The sequence below is a fragment of the Pollachius pollachius genome, assembly GCF_949987615.1.
Source record: "Pollachius pollachius genome assembly, chromosome: 2".
Classification (NCBI taxonomy): domain Eukaryota; kingdom Metazoa; phylum Chordata; class Actinopteri; order Gadiformes; family Gadidae; genus Pollachius; species Pollachius pollachius.
The window spans coordinates 32,352,254-32,377,183 of NC_136935.1; the positions used below are offsets into that span (position 1 = coordinate 32,352,254).

Genomic DNA, 24,930 nt, shown 5'->3' on the forward strand with positions numbered 1-24,930 from the left:
CTCTGAAACACAAACGCACGCAAACACACTTTAGTTCAGAAACTGTTCACAGGTTCTGACTAGATCTCTTGCTGTTGTTTTATTTGATGTTTCTATGGGTGAACATTTGAGACAAATGTCAAGTAAATACTTATAATATAATGGACCAAAGATGAGTACTTGCAGTATGCATGTGGTTGATTAAGTATACTAAAAGACTATAAAGTCTGCTTTAAAATATAAAATACGACTATGACTTCTACAACCATTAATAGTAGTATTGCTCTCTCAGTATCGCGGACCTGCCGGTAGCTGCAGCAGGCGTTAGACCATGGACCTAGCGTCAGACATGCAACGTGCAACCAAGCAGCCATGATGCATTGCCAATCAATCAGCAGAGAGCCAGATCGTTACCATGGGGACGGGCTCATGGGAACCTAGCCTAAAGGCAGATTAGATTGATACCGCATCCCTTGTAGCACAACTCATTTCCTACAACATATTCATACATCAATACTGAACATGCTTCACGTTAGGGGTAGATGGTGCACTTGGTTGACCCCTGTAAGCTGGTCAAAGGTCAGAGGTGAAGGTTTTGTTTACACAGCAGAGGAGACGAGAGCAAGGTCACCTTGAGGCAGCCATTACACCTGCCCATAGAAAAAGAGCTATGGGAGGGAGAGAGGCATAGAGTGGAAGAGAGAGAGGTAGGGGAGGGGGAAAGACATAGAGATAAAGAGACAGAGAGAGCCAGGGGAGGGAGAGAGGCATAGAGTGGAAGAGAGAGAGGTAGGGGAGGGGGAAAGACATAGAGATAAAGAAACAGAGAGAGCTAGGGGAGGGAGAGAGACCGGGGCGGGGGTGCCAGGGAAGGGAGACAGAGATAGATGGGTGGAGAGTCATAGAGAGTGAGGGAGAGAGAGGGGAGGGGAGGGGGCAGAGATGATGTGCAGGACTGAGTCACCAAACTGACATGAAACCTTGATGCTGCTTTTTATGTCCTGACGTCATTCATGCACTTTAAACAGATTGTATTATTATTATTATTATTATTATTATTATTATTATTATTATATGATGTAGTGAAATCTGATTCAGATTTGGTGTAGTGCACGTTGATGTAGCGCAAACTAATGTAGTGCATGTTGATGTAGTGCATGCTGATTTAGGGCACGCTGATGTAGTGCATGCTAATGTATTGCACGTTGATATAGTAAATGTGGATGTAGGTCATGACGTTAGAGGGCGTGCAAGTTGGAAAGGCTGAAAACTGTTGGGCGCTATTTCAGTGCATGTGATGCGTTGCCACGTCCTGTTGCCCGCCCCCCCCCCCCCCCCCCCCCCCCCCCCCCCCCCCCCCCCCCCCCACACACACACACACACACACACACGCACACACACACACACACACACACGCACACACACACACACGCACACACACACACACACGCACACACACACACACACACACACACACACACACATACTATTTCCCTGACCGGAAGGGTTGCAGTGCTTACATGCTAACAGGAAGTGCTCCAGTGTGACCTTGGTGCATTCCACTGCATGCTGGGAAGTGACGCTCTGGTGATCACGTGATCAGCACGTGACACCCCTCCTCCTCCCCCTCCCCCCTCCCCTACCACCCTGCTGTGTGAACGTGTGAGACGTGCGGGTCCCAACTCTCCCTCCCGCCCTCGCTCTCCCTCGCTCTCCTTCCCTCTTCTTACCTCTCATCCTCCCTCTCCTTCCCTGTCTATCCTTCCCTTCCACCCCCGCCCTCTATCTCCCTCCCCCTCTCTCCCTCCCTCGCATTCCCTATATGTCCTTTCCCCCTCCCTCCCTCCCTCTCCTTCCCTCCCACCCCCTCCACTATGAGGGGAGAGGTTGTTAATCAAGACAGTGCAACTCTCTCTCTCTCTCTCTCTCTCTGTCGCACAATCCCCTCACTCCTCCCCTCAACTGTGCCTCTAGCCCCCTCCCTTCCCTCTGTGGGCTCAGCCAATGGGATGGCAAGGTGGGGGCAGGGCAGGGGAGCCCCACCACTCCAGACCGAAGCAGAGCATCTCGCCACAGCCAGCGGGACAGCTCGTAGCAACGTCCCCCTCTCTGTCGCGCTGCGTGTTTGTGTGAGTGTGGGCGTGTGGCGTATGCGTGCGCAGCACTACGGCCGGCTCCCTCTCTTCCTCTCTCTCTCTCTCTCTCTCTCTCTCTACTCTGCTTCCTGCACTTGTTCTGGGCCCGGCGTTCTGCGAGGCGGTTGACTGCCTGCGCGTTTCCTCTTTGGATCGCCACGCATTCGGAGAGAGGACGTGAGAAGCAGCCCTCCCCCCGCTACGCTCCAGCCAGCAGTCCGCACCAAACCCTCGGCCCGCTCCCCCAGCGCTACGCCCTCACAGCCCCCAGCACTAGCCCGCGCTCCGCGGACGTGCCGACAGGATGATTGCCGCCCAGCTCCTGGCGTACTACTTCACCGAGCTGAAGGATGACCAGCTCAAGAAGGTGAGGAGGAGGAAGAGGAGGAGGAGGAGGAGGAGGAGGGCGGCTAGGGGATGGATGTACTGTTAGGCTCCTCTTTTTGGTCACATTGGGTGGCCGTAGTGGTGGAATGGTTGTGTTGTGTTTTGGTGTGATGGTTGTGTTTTGGTTGTATTGGAGGAGTTGCTATGCTGGGGGGCTGCTTAATGTTGCGGGGGGGGGGGGGTTATAGTAAAACCACTATAGTGGTTCTATTGTGCGGCATGTCAGACAAGGCCTCCCCGATAGTGATGGGCGTTACGTAACGTGTGTGTGGGGCTCTACTGGTGGCGGGGTGAAGAGAGGAGCTGCAGTGGGAGGGGAGAGAGGGAGAGAAACTGAGAGACAGACAGAAAGAAAGACAGACTGGATGAGACGGAAAGACAGAGGGAGAGAGAAAGAGGCAGACAGGAAGGAGAGGAGAGAGAGACAGAATGAGGGGAGGGGAGACAGAGGGAGACCTACAGGGAGAGGAGAGAGAGAGAGATACAGGGAGAGGAGAGAGAGACAGAAAGACAGACAGAGAGAGACAGAAAGGGAGAAGAGAGGACCGAGACAGACAGACAGACAGGTAGAAGAGAGGAGAGAGACACCGACAGACATGAAGAGAGACCGATAGGGGTGAGACATACAGAGAGACCGATGGAGAGAGACATACAGTGAGAGGAGAGGAGACACAGAAAAAGGCCAGACAACTCTAGTTGTTCTGGTACACCTACAAGCTCTTTCAGGGTGGGCTATGCGCTGTGTTTCTGTTTCGGTCGTCATGGCAATAAAGCGCAGACAGACAGTGTGGATGGACAGTGTGGATGGACACTGGTTTCCGTGGTGAAGCAGACAGGTGTCTTCCAGCCGGCGGTTGTGAATCCTCGATACAGCCGCTGTCTGTAAACCTTCTAGACCAACCACGTCTCTTTATGTCTCTAAACCCCATTAAATCACCAGATCTGTTAGTGCTTTGCAGACCAAGACTGATTTGAACCAAATCCGATTGGAGTTAGTCCTATTTGAATTGCACACAGCACAGGACCCACTTTACCTTGAATTCAGAGCATACAAAGTGCAGCAGGGTTTTGTGTTAATCTACAGGACATCCTATAGGTCACCCAGGTCTTCAACAGATCCATCACATTTAGAAAACAATCCTAAATGTGTTCAGTGTGCAAAAGGCCTTAGATATGACTGTGTCCAACTTTTAAAATGAGGTAGTTTTTTAACGTTCGGGCTTAGTCTGCAAAGGCCTTCCCTCTGCCCATTCAGCAGAGCACTGGACGCTGACCCCAACACAAATCCATAAATCCATCTCCCTCGCTGCCAGGGGCGGAGAGGCCATCATCTGGTTAGCGAGATGAGCCTCCTAAATCTAATCTGGCTGATGCTGTGTCTCTGGGCCCCGGCGCCCAGGGCCCCGTCTTAATGACGTCCAACAGCGAGCTGGGGTCCAGTACTGCATACTGTGTGCACCACGGGAGACACACGCCTGTAGCAGCACGTGCACCACTCTGGAGTGACGTGGTGCTGGAGTGACGTGGTCAGCCAGTCCTGAGGTGGAGGGAGAAGGTTGAACGACGGAACCGTTCTCTGTGTTCAAAGCGTACCTCTCCACTGTATCAAGGGTCTGATTGTTAGGTTGGGAAGCTCATCGTTGTGACGAGTCCTCATTAAAAAGATAGAGAGCGACAGAATAGGATAACACGTCCATCCTGCACGGAGGAGGATACCAAAGAGGTCATCGTCCACAAGATACCTGCTGGTAAACTATCTGCCCGTGGATGATGTCGTGTTTAAGAACGATTATAAGATGAATTCATACCAGAACGCTCCATATCTCGAACAGCCCTAGTGTTAGGGTGAGATTATGAGGCGTATGCTATGATATACTTCTCAGCATTACATTTCACTTCTATTACGTGTTCAGGGTTAGGGGGTTTGCTGAGTCATGGGACTGCACGTGTCTCCTGTTCCCTGCTCCCTGGGGATGCTGACTGGGATTAGTGTGGAACATCACTCGTCACTAACCTACAGCATGGCAACTTGCTCTGTGGCTCACATCCACCCATTCACACACATCCACCCATTCACACACATCCACCCATTCACACACATCCACCAATACACACACATCCCCCATACACACATCCACCCATACACACACATCCAGCCATTCACACACATCCACCCGCACACACACATCCCCCATTCACACATCCACCAATACACACACATCCCCCATACACACATCCACCAATACACACACATCCCCCATACACACATCCACCCATACACACATCCACCCATGCACACACATCCCCAATATACACACACACACCCCATATACACACACCCCATACACACACATCCCCATACACACACATCCACCCATACACACACCCCATACACACACATCCCCCATACATACACACACACCCATACATACACTTACATCCACCCATACACACACATCCACCCATACACACAAATCCCTCATGCACACATCCCCCACACACACATTCACCAACGCATACACACAAACACCCATATGCAAATCAACCCATACACACAAGCAGCAACCCATACACACACGTCAACCATGCAAGGCACAAAAGCTAATATGTGGGGTGTAGCTCAGGGCCGCCTGTCCGCACAGAGGATGGACTGGAGAGCTTGTACTCCATCACAGGACGTTTGTGTCCGCAGATCGACAAGTACCTGTACTCCATGCGCTTCTCGGATGAGACGGTGCGGGACATCATGACCCGCTTCCGGCGGGAGATGCAGAACGGGTTGGGCCGCGACACCAACGCCACCGCCACTGTCAAGATGCTGCCCACCTTTGTCAGGTCCATCCCCGACGGCTCAGGTACTGCCTGTGTGTGTGTGTGTGTGTGTGTTTGTGTGCGTCAAGTGTTAGTTCAAGTGTTAATGTGTGTGTGGATGTTTGTGTGTGTGTGTGTGTGCGTTTCAAAATGTGTGCATAAGTACAAGTGTTAAGTGAATTTGTTTGTTAATGATTGTGTGTTATTGTTTGTGTGTGTGTGCGTGCCTGTTTTAATGTGCTAATGTCTTTGACGTGTATGTGTGTTTGTTAATGTTTGTGGAGCATTGACAAAACTAAAAGAAACCAGGAGAGGTTGCATAGAAAGTTTATACAATTGTTGAACAGATTCTTCCAGGCAGAGAGTTGGGCCAGAAAAATGTCCTCTTATTGTATCATCATCTTATTGTCAGCTTCAGGGAAAACCTAACAAAGGATAAAGAAGTCAAGAAGTTTTAAAATGTTGTTGCATAAAGGTAGCAGAGTAACAACAGTATAGAACTACAAGTAGCTTAAAACCGCGCACCAGTACAGTACCATACTGAATAAGACTGAAAGATGGATGCTGTCATACATGACACAAGAACAGCATAGCAGTGTAAATAATAACAGTGTTCTGTGTTGTGTTTATACTGGGAGCACCTCAGGGCACCCTGCTCCACCCCCCTCAAAACAAACACACGCACACACATACACACACACACACACACACCAAACATACACACCCACACACACACACACACACACACACACACACCCACAACCCAGCTCTTTCTATATATCTGTCCAGCAGAATGTGCTGAGATACTGGAATCCAGCGAGGTGAAGCTTTTGGTGCCTGGGCCGTGGGTCTGGACTGGGTTGATAAAGGCTTTTGTCTGGTCCAGGGTGGGGGTTGCAGATATATCTCTGGGGACACACAGGAGAGCCACACACACTCCACGTCACCACGCCCGGTGTTATTGTTTTAGTTAGTAAACACTACATAGTTAACCTGGGAATACACTGCATAAAGTTACGAAAACGTACCCTCGTTAGTTTAAACTAGATTGTTACTTAACATATCAAAGTTAGTCAACATAACTTGTTCATAACCGTACCCTAGTTAGTTAGCACTACGTAGTTGCTAAGTGTACCATAGTTAGTTAGTTACTTGTTCATCACCATACCATACTTAGTTAGCTCTACATAGTTACTAAACATTGGATAGTTAGTTAACACCATGTAGTTGCTAAACATGCCATAGTTAGTAGACACTAGGTAGATACTAAATGTACCGTAGTAAGTATACACCAGGTCTATACTAAACGTACCGTAGTTAGTAGACACTAGGTAGTTACTAAACGTACCGTAGTTAGTAGACACTAGGTAGTTACTAAACGTAGCGTAGTGAGTTGACACTAGGTAGATACTAACCATACCGTAGTAAGTTAACCCTGTAGTTGGTGAAACTTGCCCTGAGATCAGAACAGAGAGCCAGTGACTCGTCAGACCCAGACTCCCATGGCTCCTCGTGGTGAAGACAGACATTGTCCTTCTCCTGGGGTTATAAATAGCCAAACAGTTTGTCAGGCATTAAGTGAAGATTGCAGAGGGTAGGGGTTAAAGAGGACGGAGAAGAGGTTCCACAGGGGGGGATCGGTTACCAAGGTCAGAGAGGAGGCCAAGGTGAAGCTAAACTATACAGACATTATGTAAACACAACAGTCCTGACCTTCTGTCTTTAGGAACGAATAGGACACAGACCAGATTATTTGTATGGATAGGTTGAGGATTTGAAAAAATAATACTTACAGAGGTCTAGCTTGTGTGCCCATGTATCTATACAGCGCCTTTCCAAACTCTGTTACCAAAACAGATTCATGTCATAGATTTGACTATTTATTGAATTAAATTGTAATTTCAGGGTGCTTGCTGCTATAGGATTTAAAGCATGACCTACAGATGTAAGACAACCAACATTTGACAACAGGGAGCACTGTACAATCGCCCATTATCTGAACCCATTATGTAGGTACATGCAATACTGAGCAGAACCAAAGCAGGCGGAGGCTGGGGTGGTGATGGAAGAAATGTCCAGCTCAGTATGCTTAACTTGGCAGAGAGCGTGTGTGTCAGATGGAAGGTCTTTAATTGAACACCTATCAGTGTACGTGCGTTTGTGGGGTCACACATGGCAGCTGATAGGAGGCAAATGAATAGGGTGTTCCACCAGAACCTACTACTACTTCCATTGTGTCATTGATTGCATGCTTTGATGCTTCTAAGTTCTCTTTGGAAAAAGTGTCTCCTTAATGACCTTCTTAACATTAACACACCTCCTTAAATGTTAATGTTAAAAAAGTAGACATGTACACAAAGTTACTTTGGAAAGTAAGCATTAGGTTTCCTTGATAATTGCGGTTAAGACCAACCCCTTGGGGATGGCGCAACATTACAAGCTATTTACAGTCAACATCCAACAGAGCGGAAACAGACCCCGGATAACATTCGGCCAGTGTGCAAGTTCCACATGTTATTCAACCTCAGGTTACTTTCGGCCAGTGTACATGTACCACATGTTATTGAACTCAGACGTCCTCTAACATTGGGTTTTGGGTCTGCAGTGTGCTGAATGAAACTAGCCACATGGTTTAGTTCAAACAGTCAAGCAACAGTGTCCCTGCTTCATTATCACGGATATCATGCAAGAGTCGATACAGACAAGAGTGGCAATACTGTACATACTGACCAGCATCTATTAATAACAGCGGTGTGTTGGTGAGGGTTGCGAAAGGCCAATCAGGGACACCTCTATAGGTCAGCGTCCAGTCCCCACTCATTCCAGACAAGTCATGGGAATAAATAATGTGGTGTAGCTGCAGCGTTCAAGGACCGACACACTCACTAAATGGAGAACATTGTTTCATGAGAGGGGATGAGATAAGCATATCAGCAGACAGATGGGAAACAGTCTGTTCCCAGCCAGCTAGCTCATCATTTAGGGTTGTTAGCTTGTTGATAACTAGTCATCATCGTTATCAACAATCACTTGTTGATAACTAGTCATTGCTGGCTATGTCATAATTAGCGTCACTAGCTATGTCATCATAAGAAAAAGTTACTCAGTAATATAAGATATACATGGTAGTTTTACCATTTATTCTTTTCCAATATTAGATACAATATCAAAAGGTATTGTATCAATATCAGTGTACAAATTGAGAAAAAACTAAAATATCTCACTGGGGTCATTCATTTAAGCATAGCCATTAGTAGTCAGCTTACTTACAGTCAAATGGTAAATTCATGGCCAACTTTGTCAGTTTGTCAGTGCGTTCAAACCGGCTGTAAAGATAGCAAGCATGCAGCCTCAATACTTGAAATGGCTGCAGGCTATGGTTTACAACCATGGGCCTGTCCTTCCTGTGCTCTCTGAGCGTTGCACGTTAGCATCAACTGTTACAGTCTGATTTGTATTCTCTGGAGCTTAAGGGTCTCTAATGGATTGCTAACACTGAGTACATCAGGCCGCTAGTGATGTCACGCAATCATTTGCGTGACATTTCTTTTTTTTTTCTTTATTTTACCAGGAATAATCCCTTTGAGATTCAGAATCTCTTTTACAAGGGAGTCATGGCCAAGACAGCATTATATAGTTCCATATAAAACATGAAAAGAAAAGACAACATGAAACAGAAAAAGACAATTGGCAATTTAACATCATCTCAACATGATCATCTCAACATGATCACCAGCAACGTTCAATATTAGCATTTGTGCATATATATTTGTGCATATGTGCATTTAGTACTCAAATACTCCTTTATCCTAATTTTAAACTGTTTCATTTTTGGAATGAAGTCTAATTTAAGATGACTCTGCAGTTTATACTATGATGTTGGTGCAAAAACATTAAAGGCACTCACAGTTTGGACAGTTCGGGATCAGGGTTTGTCATACATGATTTTCCCATAAGATCGAAGATTGCAATTCCTGGGGGTGACGTTAGGAGTCAGGAGAGAACATATGTAAGGTGGCAGTTCACGTGATGTTGCCTTATAAAGAAAAAATCGACCAATGCTCCAACCTACGATTGTGCAAAGAAGGCCAACCAACATGTTCATACAAGCTACAATGATGAGTACAAAAACGAGAATTAGTTACAAAACTTGCTGCATGGCATACTGAATCCAGCATTTTCAGAGAATTGGCATGCATGTATGAAATATCACCATAATCCAGTTTTGACAGAAAAGTCTTTTTCGCACACTAAAAGGGAAACAGCATTTGTTTCTATAATAAAAACCCAACTTTACTTTAGGTTTTTTTGTTAGACAATCAATGTGGTGTTGGAAGGACAAATATTCTTTGAAGAAAAAAACAAGATATTTGTAGACTGGAACTCGTTCAATTACTCTATTATCTAGTGTAACAATCTGACAAAAATCGTCAGTGTTCCTTGATTTTGAGAAGCACATCATTTTAGTTTTATCAGAGTTTAGTATAAGTCTCAATTTGTGGAGATTCTCCTGAATAGTTTTAAAAGCAGATTGCAGTTCTTCTGTGGCACTTGCTAAGGATGAGGCAGAGCAATACAATGATACTTTGGATTAAATGTGTGTAAATTGATTATTTTGTTTGGTAAAATACATAAAATAGAAACCCATAGTTGTAAAACCCATAGTTGTAAGTACGGTGCACATCAGTGTAGCTGTGGCGCTGACCACGTTAAAGACTGATGGATCTCTTGAGTTGGTTCAGCAGGTGTTTGGTGTAAACAATGTCCCTGTTGTTTACCATCATGGCAAGGAGAAAGTGTGTGTGTGTGTGTCTGTTGTGTATGGCACGTTGGCCTACGTTGTCTTCTGGCCTGTCTGTGTCATGTCTTGTGTTTTCATGTTGTTTCTGTGTTATACCTCTACTGTTGAACGTTGTGTTGTGTATTATCTTGCATCATGTTGTCCCTAACATCTCCCCCACCCACAGAGAAGGGGGACTTCCTGGCCCTGGACCTAGGGGGGTCCAACTTCCGGATACTGCGGGTCAAGGTGACCCGGGACAAGAAGCAGCCGGTTCAGATGGAAAGCCAGGTGTACGAGACGCCCGACGACATCATCCACGGCAGCAGCACGCGGGTAAACAGTGTCCTATAGAGCAGGAGGATGATGAGGTGTATTATGGGATGTTCCACAGTCATTGAAAATATGGAGGTTAAAATACCAATTTGGTCATAGCCAAAGAGACCTTCTATATAACTTCTAACATTGATACTCCTGTATAAAAATTACATTTATAAAATGAACTAAGGTTAATACAAAACAACTAAATAAACTGAAACTCAGGTTCGTTGAACTCATAATTGAGGGGCAGAGCTCAGCTGATGTCATGTGACCTGTAGTCCCTGCCCACAAACAGTCATACACACGGTCTCCTGCCAGACCCAGGTCTGGTCTGTTATTTTCTAATGAAAGAGTACATAGTGTTGTTGCCAGTTTTGAGCAGGAGTGTTTTGGTTCAAACCGACGGGTTGGTCGGTGCTGTTTAGAATAACAAGAGAGACTAAGTCACTTTAATGAACCCCTCTCAACCCAGCGAACAGCTGCCTGGCGGGCCGTAACTTGATACCACAACACACACAGAGCCCGAGACGCCACAGTGGCGTTCACAAGGCGGCCCTAAGACATACTCTGGTTAACCCACCGCCAGACAGCTGGCCTCCGCTGTAACGCGAGCCTCCGACACAATAGCCAACCAGCCATTTGAATGAAAGTCGTATAATTCGAGTCCAAGCATGGAAAAGAGCATTACATTAAGCGGTTGTTGTAACTGTAACTCTCTGATTGTCTGTCTGGAAAAGCACGTTGTAAATCAACTGGAGCATTATCATTAATATAATGTCTATGTGGGGTAGCTGTTTGACCATGTTGCCGACTGCCTGGGGGACTTCATGGAGAAGCAAAACATCAAGGACAAGAACCTTCCAGTTGGGTTCACCTTCTCCTTCCCCTGTGCCCAGACCAAACTGAACGAGGTACGGCCCCCCAGCTGCCACACACCTGCTCTGTGTCAGTGACTTAGGAAACACACCATGACCCATGTGGTTCCGCAACTACAGCTTTAGCTTTTAGAAATGATCGCGCTTGCTAGGTATTTGTGCATCTGCTTCCAAACACATAGGTTTTTTTCATAACATGCTCCGGTATTATCAATGACCCAGTGAGCTACACCTAATCTATGCACACTGATCCATATATCCGTTCACAGTCACAGATCACTGGATGCTGATAATCATTAGGAGCTCTGTTTGATTATATGCAGGACCTGTATATTGTTCAGACATTTTTTGGAGTTGTCCCGACTCCAAATGTGAGCATCCCTGAAATACAGATAATGTTGTGAAGTCTGTGAAGACGAGCGTCTCTTCTAACAGATAATATGATTATGCCTTGCGGCGAGTCGTTCCACCAATGAGAATTAAGTCCTCACGAATCCATAAAAATCGTATCCCAGTCACGTGACATGTCTAATGAAACCAGGGCTGTTTTTTTCATTAGACATCACATCACAAGAGAAAGCACAAAAATAACCTTCAAATGAAGACAATGTTTGCAATGTGTACCTTGATATACTGATGTTTAGATTCCTTAATCTAAGATTAAGGAACATCATCAATGTCAATCTCCTTTTATTACTGGGTTCAAGGGGGGAACATACTCAGGAATCACGTTTATAATTCCCTGACGGGCCGCCAGCGAGAGACGCACACCCATCTCACAGTGCTCACACCTTGTGTACAATTTGAAATTTAAAGCAGGTAGAGGACTCGCTGACGTCAGTCACTACCGACCGCCGGATACATTGTGGACCCAGTCTCCGTGTGGGGGAGTGCACAGCAGTATTAATTACAGTATTCATTCACAGGGTATTTATAGGGAATTCCTCATTATGCTAACAACCTAATGCTGCGACGCCCCCTTGATTACGATGCCCCGCCCCCTTGCCTGCCTCCAACGCCTGGCCACGCCTCCCCCTGGCACCACACCAACGTTCCCCGGTCTGGAAACCATGTTTGAAGATCACCTTCAGCTGCTGTCTGTGTTTTCTGTGGGGTGTTAGACCAGACTGCAGGCAGAATAAGCTTGGTTCAACTGCAGCAGTCCTAACTCCTCCTGCTCTCCCCAGGCCGTCCTCGTCACCTGGACCAAGAAGTTCAAGGTGAGCGGGGTGGAGGGCATGGACGTGGTGAAGCTCCTCAACAAAGCCATCAAGAAACGAGGGGTGAGTTGAGGGGCGTGGATCAAGTCTCCCTGACCTCTCTCATGTATCACAATTACAAACAGCATTACAGTTATTGTATCGACGAAAACTTTAATACACTAGTTGGTTCTCTTTGGATGTTACCTGAAGCCTCTTTCTAACTCCTCAGGACTACGAGGCGGACATCATGGCGGTGGTCAACGACACCACGGGCACCATGATGACCTGTGGGTTCGACGACCAGCGATGTGAAGTGGGCATCATCATAGGTACTAACTAACCTTTACTACCTAGTAAGCATCATCATAGGTACTAACTAAACTTCACCACCTAGTGGGCGTGTTCTATACAGAGGAACAATGTGCTCTGAGGGCTGTTCCTCATGGCGACCCTACCTGGTTCTATAAGGTGTTTCTCTGTGTGTTTCAGGCACAGGAACCAACGCCTGCTACATGGAGGAGCTGCGCCACATGGACCTGGTGGAGGGAGACGAGGGCCGCATGTGCATCAACACCGAGTGGGGCGCGTTCGGGGACGACGGCTCCCTGGAGGACATCCGCACAGAGTTCGACCGCGAGATTGACCGCGGCTCCATAAACCCCGGGAAGCAGCTGTAAGACCCTGAGCTTAAGATTCTCCTCCCTTTAGCTCTGTCCCCTGTGGAACTTTTTTGCTCTATCTGCCAGAGGAACATAGGGCAATCTGACAATGGTTTTTGACAAAATCCCTAAACATCAATGTTTTATATAAAAACATTTAGTTTGCACAGAAGCGCTATAAACATGAAGTTTGAGTGATTGATTTACCCAACAATTCTGCATGCTGTGGCTCAAGCCTCCAAACTTCACATTGTCACATCTCTGTCCAGGTTCGAGAAGATGGCCAGCGGGATGTACATGGGGGAGCTGGTGCGTCTCATCCTGGTGAAGATGGCCAAGGAGAGCCTGCTGTTCGAGGGCCGCATCACCCCGGAGCTCCTGACCAAAGGCACCATCGAGACCAAGCACGTCTCAGCCATCGAGAAGTGAGTGACAGATGGGCCGCTCAGCACCCTGAGAAACTTCACAAACCGAAAACAATCTTATGGTAGTGGGCGTTTAGCAGGGGAAAATGTTCAACGTTTATGGGGTAAAATTTGTTTGATGTTAGTATCGAAGGTTCAACCACTACAAATGTCATTGAACCTACATCCCAAGACTACACACAACATTTACTTCATGTGTGATTTAATTAAACAAAACCATGAACCTGTACTGTTTCACCAATCTGAAAGTGAAAGTAAAACTCACATCATTCCAATCCTCTGAGAATAGCAGAGTTCACCACCTAGACTTTCTAACTCTTCCAACCCTCTCTGACGACCACCTGGTTTCAGGAGCAAGGAGGGTCTGAAGAAGTGCATGGAGATCCTGACCCGGCTGGGCGTGGAGCCCTCAGACGAGGACTGCCTGGCCGTGCAGCATGTGTGCACTATCGTGTCCTTCCGCTCGGCCAACCTGGTGGCCGCGACCCTGGGGGGCATCCTGCTCAGGCTCAAAGAGAACAGGGGGGGGATGCGCCTCCGGACCACTGTGGGCATAGACGGATCCCTCTACAAGATGCACCCCCAGTGAGTACCCCAGGACTGCAGATAGTTATGTGGACAAATGTACTAATTGGAAGTTTGTACACTTTGGGTAAAAGCGTCTGCTAAATGCCCTAAATGTAAATGTAATTGTAGGTACTGATGAGATACAGCTCACGCTGCAGTACTTTCTTAATCCAGAGAACAGTTGTTTTATAAAGGGCTGTAAATACCGAATACTGAGTGTCGAACACTGAGTAATGCTGAAAGATAAGCTGAATGTCAATGAAGCTGATACGATATTACTACAATTATTAGTCGTATCACTACAATTTAGTAATTTGAAACAAATTTAAACCTAAATCCCTTCTGGATCGACTTTCCGATCCATGAGACATGTCAACACAGGCCCCTCTCCTGTTTCAAAGGTTCATGCGCCGCATCTTCTTGAGGATACCCCTTGAAACCCAAAGACTCTCTCTCTCCCTCTGCTCATCCTCTGGATAGATACGCCCGGCGTCTCCACAAGACGGTGCGGCGCTTGGTGCCCGAGACCGACGTGCGCTTCCTGCTCTCAGAGAGCGGGAGTGCGAAGGGCGCGGCCATGGTGACGGCGGTGGCCTACCGCCTGAGCGACCAGGCCCGGCAGATCCAGCAGACGCTAGCCGAGTTCAGGCTGACCAAGGCCCAGCTGCTGGAGGTAAAGAAGCGCATGCGGACGGAGATCGAGAGAGGCCTGAAGAAGGAGAGCCACGAGGAGGCCACGGTGAAGATGCTGCCCACCTTCGTCAGGAGCACGCCGGACGGGACAGGTGAGGGCCCCTGACACTACCTCCTTTTATGTTTTCTTATCTTAGTTACTGTGATGGAATGAGAAATGGAATGAGAGCAACGCGAGATTTTTTTAAAACCTTAGAGTGGCGCGACATTATGTGCCACTATGTTTAGAGGCAGAATCACAAAATTCGGTTAACCCTTTGCTCTAAACGTACAACACTCACTTTACCTATTGTTTATATTAAAAAAAACTGAAAGAACAGTACGAAATATAAATATACTGTTAGGTATACAGCATAACAATACAGTAGAATTTACAAATGTACAAAAAATAAAAAAGAATATACAATAACAATTTAAGAGAGGGAAGAAATGGTGCAATATCAGTACAGTCAGTGAATAAGATTTAAATATAAATATATACGTCAGAGATTTAAGATTTAAATATAAATAAGTGCAAGGCAAAAATAACATCTAGAACAACCTTGACAAGCAGGATTAAGAAGAAGAGCCCTATAATTTTTTTTTTTTTTACATAAAGTACGATCATTAGCTGGTGATTTCATTCTGGAGACTGAGCTAGATAGCCAGTTGATTGCTCTGTAGCGCTATAAGAAGGGTTTCTTACTAGTATTAAGTCATTTAGCAGATGATTTTATTCACAAACATGTCATCAAGGAGCAGGTAGGGTTTGGACATCTTGCTCAAGGATGCCTACAGGTAGACCATGGAAGGCGGATCAAAACCCTGTACAGTTTGGCTGTGAGTCAAACACGCTAACCACCTAGACTATTTTGTGGTTAGCGTGTCTCTCTTAAAAGAGCTTCTCTCCATGTTCCAGAAAATGGAGATTTCCTGGCTCTGGACCTTGGAGGGACCAACTTCCGCGTTCTGCTGGTGAAGATCCGCAGTGGGAAGAGGAGAACGGTGGAGATGCACAACAAGATCTACGCAATTCCTATAGAAGTCATGCAGGGCACTGGAGAAGAGGTAGCATCACTTGGCATCGGGACCATCTAGATACACTTAGGTCAGAGTAGTCAGGCGGATTGATGAGACACACTTATGGCATCTTTCCATTGGCACTTTCTGCTGTATGTATATTCTTTTATTTTCTAGGTCTATAATATAGTATAGTGCTCTCAACAGCTTGACTCTTTATTATTCGATCGTTCCTATAACTATATAAGCCTAATTAAAAATGGTAATGAATTGCGCCGCAGTGATGTTAGTTTGACGATATTCTAATCCGAAACATAATAGCCTGTTGAAATTGGATACATTCAGATCAGATTAGACTTGTTGTAAAGACTATTTGACAATATTTCACACTATTAGATCACTGATATGGATTTTCAAAGTGGTTTTGTCCTTATATCAAGGACAACGTGAGGCACTCTGGGTAACATCTGCAATGTGTAAATGGGACTAATATGAAATAAATCGGTTCTCATTGAGCTATTGAGATGAGGAAGCAATATTGAATGTCAAACTAAATTCATCATTGCAGATATCATTGTGTGTCGGCGTCCGTCTGAAACAGCCCAAATATATTAAATGTTTCCTGAACTAATCAATCCGATTTTATGGTAGGCTATTATACTAATTCAATAGTCAATATAAGTGTCAGTGTTGGTGTGGATTGGTTTGTGTATACGTGAGAAGATGGAAGATAGTATGGACGATTTGAATGGAAAGCTGATAAGCATGGACAGATGGCTTCTTAGGAATGATACCTCTATGGTTGGTCGTTCAGCCCCAGGGTTGGTACCAGTCCACACAGTACCTCCAGCTTTTTCGGTTAGTGTCACTCATTTGTAGTCCTCAACTGTACTAAATTTAAGATTCTTGGTTTGCAGCTTTTCGACCACATTGTGTTCTGCATTTCTGACTTCCTGGACTACATGGGCATGAAGAGCGCCCGTCTGCCTCTTGGGTTCACCTTCTCCTTCCCCTGCCACCAGACCAGTCTGGATGAAGTGAGTTCCCCTTCAGATCTGACCGTTACATCTGTAAGACGTAACCCGCCTGAAGGCTAGCTTGGTTGTAACCGGGGGTAACTGAAAGCGGAATTCCACATTCAGTTCCCCCACCCAGCCAGCGTTTAGAACCCAGATGATCGCTAGGTGAACAAGGCCCAAAGCACAGTGTTCCTAGCCCCGTTGTCTTTCCCCAGGGAAGGCTGGTGAACTGGACTAAAGGTTTCAAAGCCACCGACTGTGAGGGTGAAGACGTGGTGGAGCTTCTACGCGAGGGAATCAAAAGGAAAGAGGTAAGCTGGTCACTATACTATGTCTGACAGCACAAAGTACTGACCAACTGCCAAGTGACCAGAGGAACTACAACACCCTACAAGACCAACAACCTATAGTATATACCACCAAACCAAACTACATGGATTTACCAACCCTAACTACATACGACTACAAACATCAACCGGCTTGACTACCAACATCAACCACCTTGACTTCCAACATCCACCCCCTAGACTACCAACGTCCACCCCCTAGACTACCAACATCAACCCCCTTGACTACCATCGTCCACCCACTAGACTACCAACGTCCAGCCCCTAGACTACCAACATCAGCCCCCTAGACTACCAACATCAGCCCACTAGACTACCAACATCCACCCCTAGACTACCAACATCAACCCCCTAGACTACCAACATCAACCCCCTTGACTACCAACATCCACCATCTAGACTACCATCATCAATAGGTAATATTGAATAATTATGGATCTATTTTTATAGGTCATCACAGGTCAATCATCAGGTTTGAATAGGTTATCATGCTTTAGTCTAGATAGGTGATCGTGGTTGATGTCTAAAGAGGATACCAGGTCCATTCTTTAGATATAATTTTTCAGTATCCCTCTTTCAACTTTTTTAGATGGAGGATCCTGTAAGTATTATCTGAATGTGAATTAATGGCCTTCAGGTATGGAAAGAAGTGTGTTGATTGCTGTAATAGCATGTAAAGAAAAATACAGAAGATATGTTTGAGAGGCTCTTCAGAGGCATGGGGTTGTTGTGTATGCCTTTTATAGACTATAATCCGGTTAGTCTACAGGACAAACTACTGCTCATGAGTATGTTATTGTGGAATGTTAACCAGCAGGTGAAGCCTGAGACATATATGCGAACTGCATTGTATTCCGAATGTCAAATGTGAAATATTGTCTTAACTTTCTACTTCACCACTTTAAGTGCTGCAGTCACCAGCTACAAACATGACTATTTATTAAATAATTATCAGGCAGTTTCCCAATCGGTTGCCTTGTCGCTAGGGACTTTGACATCAGCATAATCCAACAGCTGTTCTAAACAAGGAACCAACGTCTTTTGCAACATAACAGCCATGTAAATATGAAAACTTACAAGCATAACACCTAGAGTTAACTAAATATTATATTTAATATATATATTTCTTTTTTTATATATATATATATATTTTAACCTATGATGCCTCCTACATATTGTTTGCCTGCAACGTCGAAAATAATTACAGAATGACCTTTTATGAACAAATTCCAACACTTGGAATGGTACTGGCTTGACTATTAAAACAATGTACTCCATTAACCCCTCCGCTGCCTTCAAACTGGACCAATTTAAGACTAACAACTACCACAATACATTCACTCCAACAAATCCACTTGGTTGATTATTGAGCCTTACTGCACATATCGCACCATTCACAAGGTCGCTCAGGGTGATTGCTATAGTCAATGGTAAAGTGATTGATAAAACAATTGGTTATGCGATTGATAAGTCCTTGGTAAAGTGATTGGTAACGAGCGAGATAAGAGACGAGTGACGAGAGAAAGGGATTGATAAAGAGATTGGTGAAGTGATGGTAAAGTAATTGGTAAAGTGACTGGTTTCAGCATCTCTACAGTGAACTACGGTTTTAACAAGCTCCGTCCAGCCTGGACTAGGACTAAGTCATCCCTGTGGTGTTTCTCCATGTAGGAGTTTGAGCTGGACGTTGTTGCCATAGTGAACGACACCGTGGGAACCATGATGACCTGTGCCTACGAAGAACCCACCTGTGAGGTGGGGCTCATCGCAGGTACTACAGCACTACACCGACCACCAAACGACCTCAAGCGTAGCTTATCACATCACACAGAAAGCCCCCTAGTGGTAGGTTAATTCTGACATTAAAGGAAAACTTTGGGATTTTTTAAGTTAAGATCCCACTTAATAACAGCAAGACTTTGACCCTAGACCCCTAATAGCCTCCACCGAGTTACCTTACGACAACCAGCCTACCTCCTCCCCAACTCAAAATCAACTTGAGTTAACTAGTTAGTCTTTTGTAGGAATAAGAAAAACAGCTGGCTTGATCCCCGACGTCAATACAAGACTTATTTCGAGGTGATGTCTACGAGTCATCTGTTGTTCTGATCATCATGAGGATTGGTTCTGACCGACGCACGTGTGCGATGTCCTCAGGGACCGGCAGCAACGCGTGCTACATGGAGGAGATGAAGAACATTGAGTCTGTGGAGGGCAACGAGGGCCGCATGTGCGTCAACATGGAGTGGGGCGCGTTCGGGGACAATGGCTGTCTGGACGACATCCGGACGCAGTACGACCGTGCCGTCGACGAGAACTCACTCAACGAGGGCAAGCAGAGGTGAGACACCATGTTGAATGAGTAACCAATATCTCAGACTAATTTAGAGACTGAACATGAAGATTTTGAGTGATATCAGTTGGTACTCATAAAGGGAATACTGTTCCCACTTAGGTTCTTTACAGGTTTTAAATAACTAGGCAGACAATGTCAATGTCTGACGCTGTCAAAGAGCGATCCCTTGTTCTGTGTTCCTTCTCAGGGTGTTTTCATTCCGAGGGCTAGGGGTTAGGGGATGTCATATAATGCAGGGCCTACGAAGCTCTTTGAGACTGTTACTGTGATTCAGGGCTATACACATACAATGGTCTTGAGCTGAGGATAAACAGATGGAGGTTCTGTCCCCTGCCGTCAGTTATGAGAAGATGTGCAGTGGCATGTACCTTGGGGAGATCGTCAGGAACATCCTCATCGACCTCACCAGGCGAGGTTTCCTCTTCCGGGGCCAGATCTCTGAGACGTTGAAGACCCGTGGGATCTTCGAGACCAAGTTCCTGTCCCAGATCGAGAGGTGAGGCCATGCCCACGCTGCTCTGGGGACAGACAGCACTTATCTCAGAAGGAGCTCTGCAACTGTAACACTCACATCTATTAATGCTTTGATTACTACATATTTATGTCAGCATTGCAATGTTAATGACCTACACAGTTGCATGCCTGTAATGCTAAACATCTGAATAGAAGGAACAAGGGGAAGAAAGTCCACCAGGGTAGTGGTCAGGGGTCAAATGGTACTGGGTTCAATCCCTATTTTCACAGTCTACCTGTAGGCGTTCCTTGAGAAAGATGCCCAAGCACTTCCTGCTCCTTAATGACATGTAACTAAATACGAATTTAGTATTATGCTGTGGTGTTGATAGTAATACACTACCGGTACTACCGGTAGTGTATTACTACGTGTATTACTACGGAGCAGTTGTTACCTCCCTGTGGTGGAAACACGGGAGACAATACAACCAAAGAAATTGAATGAGTCATTCTTGGTAAAGAGATTTTAATCTAAATTACTTTTCACCCGGTTAATTAAAGGATATTGATTGATTGATTAACAGACAAGTAAAAGGTTTATTCCAAATCTTTCAAATCATAACACACATAACAAGGGTTTATCAAAGTAGTCGGGAGAGGACGGAACAATTGTGGTAGTGCCAAAACAAAGAAATCTTTGTAACAAAACAAGCCCTGGCTCTCTACTATATCTTAAAATAAATACAACAGAAAGGCCTACCTGGCTTATCTTTAAAAAACACCTTACCTAAACGATTACATGGGTGGCACCGACCAAAATAACTAGTGTCTCTAGAAACAATGGTTTAACCCTGTGTGTATGTAGAGGGTACCCCCAACTTACGAATGGTTCCCCTCCTCCCCTCACATAACTTGTACCAAAGTACTGTGGGATCGCCCAGAGTGCAACAGCTGAGGGTAAGTACAAAACAAGGAAGACCAAGCAACGGCTGACTGGCAAGGTTAAATGCCAGTTCCCAGTCTGAGGCAACCAATAGCAGCAGGATCAGACTGCACAGGGGAACCCCAATCAATCAATAGGTCAATAGAAAGAGGAGTAAACAGGAGAGGGAGAGAAAGAAAACAAGGAGGGAAGAACAAACAACCACACTGCCCCAGACGGCACGTAGCAGGTGTTGATGGTAGTCTTGAGGTGTAGTGTTAATGGTAGTATTTTGTAGTGTTATTGGAAGTATTGTGGAGTTGTGTTAATGGTAGTACCGGTAGTGTTAATGGGAGTATTGAGGTGTAGTGTTTATGGTAGCATTGTGGTGTACTGTTAATGGTAGTATTATGTGGTGTAATGTTCCTATTGTGGTGTAGTGTTTATGGTGGTATTGTGGTGTAGTGTCAATGTTAGTATTGTGTAGTGTTAATGTTAGTATTGTGGTGTAGTGTTAATGGTAGTAATGTAGTGCAGTGTAAATGGTAGTATTGTGGTTTAGAGTTAACCATAGTATCGTGGTATGATGTTAATCTTAGTAGTGGTGCTGACGTGTTAATAGTATTATTGTGATGAGGTAGTAGTATTTTGGTGTAGCATTAATTCTAGTATTGTGGTGTAGAAAATTATGGACGAGGAGGGTTTTAGGAGGTCTGGGGGTCTATAGGTTTAAGTACTTTAAAGAGCCAAGAAGCCACTGTTTCAGATGAAATTCAAACATAAAGGGGATTCAAATAATCGGTTTTGGGCTGAGGGGTTGAGGGAAAGAGGGGGCGTCTTATCCCCATGGTTACGACCCAGGCCAACTTTATGATACTTTTTAAGTACCGTCATTGTGTAACTGTTACGAGCGTTATAATCAGAGATGTTGTGTATGAAATGTGCAATAAACTGTGGCGTTATACTATAGGTGTCTGGGAAACCTCGTACGCAGATATTAAATACATTGCTGCTCAGACAGAGCTTCACCATCGACACACAACATAGCGTTATACAATTATACAATACGTTATACAAGTGTCAAAAGCTCAACTATCTGCTGCACAGACAGAGCTCCACATGTCCACACAAATTGCACAGAAAACACAAAAAAGAATGCCTCCTGCGTTCGCAGCAGAGTGGGACGCTCATGTAGTGTTTTTTGGGGAGAATGGCAAAAACATAGGATTTTATCCCTTTCTTCTGTAAACTGGGTACTCATTTCCGTAACAATGATAAAATGGCATTGATTACCATGTTGAAGATGTTGAAGAGAAATGACCACATTCAAAACAATAAAAGTGGTTTCGGATTCACTGGCTCTTTAAAGACGACCTTAGCCTCCAGGAACAGCTGCCCAGTATCCAGTGACTGTTCTGGCTGACCCTCTCTCTCTCTATCTCCCCCCTCCCTACTCTCTCTCTTTCCACTCTTTTCTCTCACCCCCTCCCTCCCTCTTAAACCTCCCCCTCCCCCTACTCCCTCTCTCCTCACCTCTATCTCCCCCTCCCTCCTTTCCTTCTCTGTCATTCTCTCTTACCAATATCCCCCCACTCTCTTCACCTCTCTCCCCCCACGTCCTCTCTCTCCTCCCGACTCTCCCCCTCCCTCACTCCAGTGACCGTCTGGCCCTGCTCCAGGTGAGGGCCATCCTGCAGGGTCTGGGTCTGGACAGCACCTGTGACGATAGTATCATCGTGAAGGAGGTGTGTGGGTCCGTGTCTCGCCGCGCCGCGCAGATCTGCGGAGCCGGCATGGCCGCCGTTGTGGACAAGATCCGGGAGAACCGCGGGCTGGACCACCTGGACATCACCGTGGGGGTGGACGGAACGCTCTACAAGCTCCACCCACAGTAAGAAAGAACCAATGGCTTGGTAGCTTCCTCCAATAGTGCCCACAAACAAACAGTCCACACGTTTAGATTCTGTGTTAACAGGCCACTGTGCATGCTTGCGGGCTGAAAATCTGAGAGGCTTCTATGTACATTGATACAACTGGGACCTGAGCACTTAATTTGGACTCAGACGTGAATGCTTAGTCTGTGTTCCAATCATTAAGGACAAACTCCTCCTACACCTATCCTCGCGACTTATTGAAATGTTCCTCACAATTATCTTAATTATCTCACTGTCTTTAACGCAGCAACCATCTTTGCTCAGATTTCTAACCCACAGCCTTAATTTTGCCATTCTTAAACCATCTATTTAAAAGATGTTTCGTTAATATTGTATTTATATAACTTTTTGTGTGCTAAGTCAAGATATATATATTTTGAGTTTTGCATAGCTTTAATGTTACGCAACTTGACTATGGTTCAGGAAGACGCTTTGCATCTTAAAGGTGAAAGGAGGTGGTTAACATGGGTACGATATGTTGTTGGTTGGCCGTTTCTGATAGGTCGAATCTTGGTGCCAATTAGAAACCGCCCCGCCTGGCAATCACAGTTGCTTGTTTGTGTTCAGGTTTGTGTCTGGTGCGATGCTATCGGGACTCACGCCTTACTTCCTGTTTCGCAGCTTCTCAAGGATCTTCCACCAGACAGTGAAGGACCTGGCCCCGAAGTGCGACGTCAACTTCCTGTTGTCGGAGGACGGGAGCGGGAAGGGGGCGGCACTCATCACCGCCGTGGGCTGCCGTCAGCGGGAACAGGAAGCCCAGCAGCACTAAGTCTAGAAACGCTCACCATCACCCTGCCTCCCCCCTCAACATCCACCCAGCTCCCTGCCTCCCTCTTCTCACCATCACCCACCCTACCTCCCTCCTCTCACCATCACCCTCCCTCCCTCCCTCCTCTCACCCTCCTTGTGTGCATGTGTCTCTCTTCCTCTATCTCTCTGTCTCTTTCTCTGTGTGTCTCTTCCTCACTGTCTCTCTTGCCCCTTTTCTCTCTCGCTTCCCGTCTGTATCCCTCTCCCCCTCTCTGTCTCCATCAACTCACCCATGACAGCCGTGACTCTGACTCGGCCCCTTCAACTATGCCTCAGCCCTTTCCACAGGAAGAGCTATCCATGCATATAGGGCAGAAGGATTGCTACTACAGATATACAAATTAAAGCTTCATATTTATTTATACTGCACCAGCCATTATTAGTTCAACCCTTGTACATTTTACTTTATCGCTTGTTGTTCATAGTATAAATCTAAACGTAGGTGTGCAAAGTTTGTGTATTGACAATTTTATTTTTATATCGAGGACAAAATATATATATATAATTGTATTTATATAGCAAATGTCACTTTGAATCCCAGGGGACGTGAGGGTTTGCACCACGGATATGAAAGAGGAACAACAATTTGGTTCTCTTTACTTTTGACGCGATCAGTAGAGGGTGGTCTAGATTGAACACGGGGGGGGCGTCTTGTCTTGTGATCTGAGAACCTTAAAGTGGTTCCAGAAAGGGCTCACTGCATGGGGCAGTATACAGGGTCACGGCTGCAGGTCCATCCTCGTCTAATGTCCAACGCGCAGCTCCACTGCGTGCTAGCCTGCTAACACATCCTCTGCTTCCATGTCCAAGCTTCTCAAATTAAATCTATGTTCTAGTTGCTGAATCCACGCTCATCCATTTTAGATGTTGTGTTAACCCCCAGGTCCTTGCATAATGGAACAAATAAATGTTTTGGGGGCACCCCCTCCTGAGAAGACAGGGGATTCCCAGCGTGTTTTGTATGTGTGTTTGTTGCAGAGCGTTGGAGTGTCCTTTACTGTGAAATAACGCGTATAGCTTTGACTGTCCACGCTGCCCACCAGACTGCATGCCTTACATCACCTCTTCGATCAACACCCGTTCCTTTTAGTCGTTGTCATTTATAACACCAGTATTGATTTGTGATCAAAACGTTGACTGAAGTGAATTCATTAAAACAATATTTTGTTGTGATGTCAATCTTGTGGATTTTTTTTGAACAAAAAACTCAAAGCTCAAATTGTAGGATTACTTGAAAACCATCCCATAAATCC

General features: G+C 45.7%; 1 protein-coding gene across 1 annotated transcript; it reads left to right on the top strand.

Annotated features, from left to right (window-relative positions):
- Positions 1-1,550: 1,550 nt before the first annotated feature.
- Positions 1,551-24,830, top strand: LOC307071557 (hexokinase-1-like). The gene is made up of 18 exons (XM_079730573.1): positions 1,551-2,481; positions 5,194-5,356; positions 10,280-10,428; positions 11,205-11,324; positions 12,476-12,571; positions 12,720-12,819; positions 12,980-13,163; positions 13,419-13,574; positions 13,926-14,159; positions 14,622-14,926; positions 15,733-15,881; positions 16,751-16,870; positions 17,068-17,163; positions 18,871-18,970; positions 19,357-19,540; positions 19,896-20,051; positions 22,588-22,821; positions 23,486-24,830. The coding sequence occupies exons 1-18, from the start codon at positions 2,419-2,421 to the stop codon at positions 23,634-23,636; spliced, it is 2,760 nt and encodes a 919-aa protein (XP_079586699.1). The 5' UTR covers positions 1,551-2,418; the 3' UTR covers positions 23,637-24,830.
- Positions 24,831-24,930: the final 100 nt, after the last annotated feature.